The 5,249-nt window shown below is 42.8% G+C and overlaps 1 protein-coding gene across 1 annotated transcript; it reads left to right on the top strand.

Moving 5' to 3' along the window:
- Positions 1–5,057: 5,057 nt before the first annotated feature.
- On the top strand, positions 5,058–5,249 carry CCR75_003016 (uncharacterized protein; the record flags this gene model as incomplete). The annotated part of the gene is made up of 1 exon (XM_067961113.1): positions 5,058–5,249. One exon carries the CDS (start codon positions 5,058–5,060, stop codon positions 5,247–5,249), a length of 192 nt encoding a protein of 63 aa, XP_067815257.1.

Here is a 5,249-nt window from a genome sequence, read left to right as displayed (position 1 = left end):
GGGAGATTTACTCTCTACCATTCCAGCCTCGTACTTACCACGGAAGAAATCGTCACTGTTCCTTTGGTAAAGGCAAGTGTCGTGTAACGTAATATTTGGTTCCAGGAGCCAAGTCAATTTCAAGACGGACACCTCTATATGGAGGTAAAGTGATGGTAGATTGGCACACATCGCATCTTGGAATCCCTTTACTGAGGAATAGAATGGACCCGTGGAATCTTTAAAGATCGATGACTCACTCCGCTCAGTGCAGCTTTTGTGTCTTCCAGAACGGCTTCATCCAAAGCGATGATAAGTTTAATCAATATTTGTTCGAATGACCACCATCTCAGAAAAGTCATCACCCTTTAAGGCTCGGCCGAACTCATCAACAGATATTTCGTTTAACTCTAAAAGAGCATGTAACGAAGGGGTTGCCTCATGTCTAACTTCTCCCTCGATTTTACCGGTCACACCATTAACAAGCATATGCAGCTGCTCGCTCGTATCGCTTTGTGACGTTATAGACGCTTCGCGTATCTGCTGTCTCCCAGTAGAAACAAAACGCCTCTTAGAGGCCGGAACATCCATGTGCCCAAGTATCCAAACGTTTATTAGCTCTGTACAAGAGCTGGTGTCCAATCCGACATTCGACGAGGAAATATGTAACTTGAATTTGATCGTTTACGTGTCGCTTCACGTTCATCAGAAGGGTTTGACCCGAAATGCCCTGACAACTTGCCAAAAGCGTCACGACTGACACTCAGTATAGTACCACCTTGGCCGACCACACCCGTGGATTTAGACGTGCCACTCCACGTGTCTCAGGTATATTACATCCTTGATGACTCAGCCCTAAGCCTACAGTGCTCTCAGAATTCAGTGAATTGTTATTGCAACGAGTGATACTCAAAGAATTACGTGCCGTCCCACCCCCTTTTCCTGAGCCACGCTCAAGATTAGCGTTAACAACATTGGAGTTCATTATCTCGAACATTCCAATGTCCAGCGCACTGACATATTCGGTCAGTCATTCGCGCCAGTAGCGCTTTGTTTGCCTAGCAAAGGTGGGTTCATGACTTTCCAAAGCTTTGCTAGGAATATTGCGCGTGTTCCTAAGGACATAGACCTCCAATCGATCCATGGTTCATGGCTCATGGCGTTCAAGCCAGACTATACCAAGGATAAGCTCATATTTCGAATCCGATTCAAGGACGAGACAGCGTTACAAACTGTCAAAGTCCTGAAACTAAATAACTACGGTCAACGGAACTATAAGACAGTGAAACGAGTCCCGGTCGCTAAGCGAACAGTGATTACATCACTTTCATGCGCTGTAAGCGCCTCAGCATATCGCTGATTTCATATAAGGTAAAAATGTCGAGCATAATTGCAAGACGTCTTTTACTCAATTAAAATTGGCCATGGCTGATCAAAGCCCTTTACAGTCACCTGAGCGACTGAAAAGCGAGGCTTGTAATAGCGCTCTGTGCCCTTAGGCAGAGAGCTCGTTAGGGCTACGTCGTTTTAACTCCCACCTCCCAGAGGTTAAATAGAGCCTAGATCTTCCCCAGTAGGGGCGGGGCACCCCCTACTGGGTATCGACGTTTTCCCGAACCGTACCAAACTTTTGGTGTACGTCGGGAATGTAGCTCTTTCGAGCTTTGTGCGCGTTGCATTAATGACAAACCGGATGTAAGTGTCTCGTGCTTTCGCACATATAACATCAACCAAGTGAAGAGGAACTTCGTTGCTTTCTCAAGTCAGAGGAAGACTTATAGACCCAAAGAGTCACTTAGTTCAATAAACTAGTAGGTTCAACATTTCAGTGAGTTGTACAAGCTCGTAGAGCTTAGCAAAATCCTAATCAAGGGATTGAGGGTTCGTAGAACCAAGTGGCAACGAGTGCCGAGAGTATATACCTCAGAAAGCTTTCTTTTTCTCGTAGATCAATGCGCGAGCGTTTGAAAGGCACTTGAAGCTGGACTGTTGAATATTTGTCGCTGTTCTTAGTTAGATAGTGAAAGTTTAGGCGATATATGGTTTTCTATGTGGGTTTCGCAGGAGCAATTACGCTATTCCTAAGACTGGTATTAGAAATAAATACATAGCAAAGTGCGTTGATGATTTTCAAGGAAACTTGAAATTTGTAACGTGCGAGCAGTGAATGAGATTGTGTTCGTATGCTATGCATAATAATATAGTTTAATGAAGCATTATATTGCGTAGAAGTGGATATTTTCTGCGGAAGCGGTGTGGTGTCGACAGTAAGTGAATACTGTTGGGGTAGTTTCCCGAGCGTAGGATCTTTGCGTCGATAAATAAAATTGCGGACGCTCTGTCGGGGCTGGAGCAAAGGTGGGTTATAGACGTTTGTGTATTGTCAAGATAATTTTTGGAATATTCATCGATATGCGATGCCGTTTATAGTACGTTTTGCACTAGTTATTCCGTTGGAGAGAAACAAATGCGGGTAGAGCCGAACTTGATCTGGAGTGTGTATGCAGCAGGCAAATAGGTAATAACTTGTTAGCTAGCAGCATCGTGCCCTACATTAATTTCAGGCTTTGCCTTTTTGGTGAGGCTGTTGAAATGGAGATCAACATTTGTCTTTCTTCACAAAATATCATCGGCAAACTAATAGCGACGCTGATATAGGTAGAAGCGGTTAGCGAGTAGTGACATGTTTGCGACTGCAGTAGTTTTAGAGTCAAATACAAGAAACGACGCATCTCAGTTATTTTTTTAATATTGACATTGAGTAAGGCAGTGACTTGTTCAAGACTTCCGATTTTCTGAAGTTTAAGATAAGAAATAGCGTGTCTCAGATGTTTTCTGAATAACGACATTGGGAAGGGTAATAATTCGTTTGAAATAAGAAACGGCCCATTTCAGATATCTTTTAATAGCGGCGTTAAGAAAGATTGCGACTTGTTTGCAACTGCAGTAGTTCTGGACTTTAAAATAAGAAACATTCATTCTGAGTTGTTAATTAAAAAGTGGCATCGAGAATGGTAGTCATTTTTTTGCGACTGCAGTAGTTCCGGAGTCAAATATAACAAATGGCCTACCTCTGCTTTTTTTATAGCGGCGTAAAGAAATATAGTGACTTGTTTGCTGTTCAGGAGTTATAAATAAGAAACATCCATTCTGAGTTGTTAATTAGAAAGTGGCATCGAGAAAGGTAGTGATTTGTTTGCGACTGCAGTAGCTCTGGAGCTAAAAATAAGGGACACTCATGCTAAGTTATAAATCAGAAAGCGGTATCGAGGATGGTAGTGGCTTGTTTGCGTTGCAGTAGTTCTGGAGTCAATAAATAAAACAGCCTCTCTAAGTGGTTATCTAGAAAACGGTAAAACATATTTGAAGCACACGCATTCGTGTGACAGGCTTTGGTCGACAAGTATGAACGTAGCCTTGGTGAGAAAGAAGTTTCCCACTAATCGTAGCGGATCGCGTCAACTCCGCCGACAGCGGAGTCCGAGTCCACCAGGTCATCGACGGTCCGTTGCTACTCACACGCGTAATGAGTAAGGTAGCGACTTATTTGCAACTTTTAAAGTTAGAAATAAAAAGCAGCCTTCTCAGTTGTTATTTGAAAGATCGGCGTAGAGAAATACAGCGACTTGTTTGCGACTCTTCTTGTTACAGGAGTTAAAAAATAAGATGCAGCGTTTCTCAGTTGTTATTTAAAGATCGGCATAGAGAAAGGCAGCGATTTGTTTGCGACTCTTGTTTTCTGGAATTTAAGATAAGAAGTAGCCCTTCTCAGTTGGTAATTTAAGATAAATTTGATATTAGTAGCGGATAATGATTAATATTCGAATGATTCGGTTGTTAACAACTGCTTACAGCTTTTTTTGATTGCAATCTACAATAGACTCTATGAAAGGCAGCGGGTAATTTGCGACTACAAAGTTCTTTGGCCGTTAACAATTATTTGCAGCTTCTCATTGAGTTGAAATTTTTTGCCGAGGACGAGCTAATTAATAATGAATTCGAGAAAGGTGACAAGTGGCTTTGTGTCTGTTGAATACTTCAACGGTTCGTAGCTATTTGTGGCTTGAATCTATGTTAACATTATGTGCTAGGGGCGACTTGTCGTCATCTTACGTATTGAAGCTATAAACCTGGTTGATCCTGCCAGTAGTCATAGGCTTGTCTTAACGGTTAAGCCATGCATGTCTAAGTATAAACAAGTTTGTACTTTGTAACTGCGAATGGTTCATTGTATCAGTTATAGTCCACTCGATAGTACCTTACTACTTGGATAACCGAAGCAAATCTAGAGCTAATACATGCATTAATACCCAACTACACAAGGGACGGGTAGCATCTATTAGATTGAAACCGATCGTGCTATAAGCCGGTAGTGCGTTGAGGCTTAATAAGTGTGCAGATAATGTTTTTGAGCAACAAATCGATTGAGTTTCTGCCCTATCAGCTTTGGATGGTAGAATATGTGCCTACGATGGCTTTAGGGGGCGACGGGAAATTTGGTAACTGTTAAAAAATCAAACGAGATTTTTTGATTCCGGAAGGGAGCCATAGAAATGGCTACCACATCTAAGGAAGGCAGCAGGCGCGTGAATTACCCAATCCTGGTACAGCGAGGTAGTGACAGTAAAGAACAATGCTCTGGCTCTTCAAGTCGGGCAATTTGAATGATTATTATTAAAAACCCTTAATGAAGATCAATTGAAGGGCAAGTCTGGTGTGTTACACTGGACTTGCCCTCCAATTGATATTTGGATAGTTTTTGTATTTCTAATCATATACCCTTTTGGTGCACAGGACAAGACCACCTCTCATTATACTTTGGAGCATTTGACGGCCCCGGGAATCGAACCGGGACCTTCCGTTCTTGAAATCTGGTGAAGAAGAGTACAATACTATAATTAGAGTAATCCAGAAAAGAATATAACGTAAGATAGTGTAAGAAACGTAGCCTAAAGTCGGAAAATCCCTGGTTTATTCGGACGTCAGGCCACGACCAATAAGACAGTTGCGAACGACAACCAACCAATCGCGTACGAGCAAAAAAAGAAGCACAATTCAATTATCCCGACCAAGACAAGATGCAATCCCCAAGCGAGGACGAACAGGAGTCGGCGGACGTGCGCGCGGCGAAGAGTTTGAAGACATACATCGCCGCGACGTGGCCGCCCCTAGCAGACGTTGCCCCAGCTGCACCGATGCGTGAAGATTACCCTTCCTATAGGAAATACGGGTATGCCTTGCATGCGCACTCGTTCATCATGTGGCGATGA

This window comes from Bremia lactucae, linkage group LG3 (assembly GCF_004359215.1).
Source record: "Bremia lactucae strain SF5 linkage group LG3, whole genome shotgun sequence".
NCBI lineage: Eukaryota > Oomycota > Peronosporomycetes > Peronosporales > Peronosporaceae > Bremia > Bremia lactucae.
Note: the sequence above shows the minus strand (reverse complement) of the source record. Positions and strands in the feature narration are given on the sequence as shown.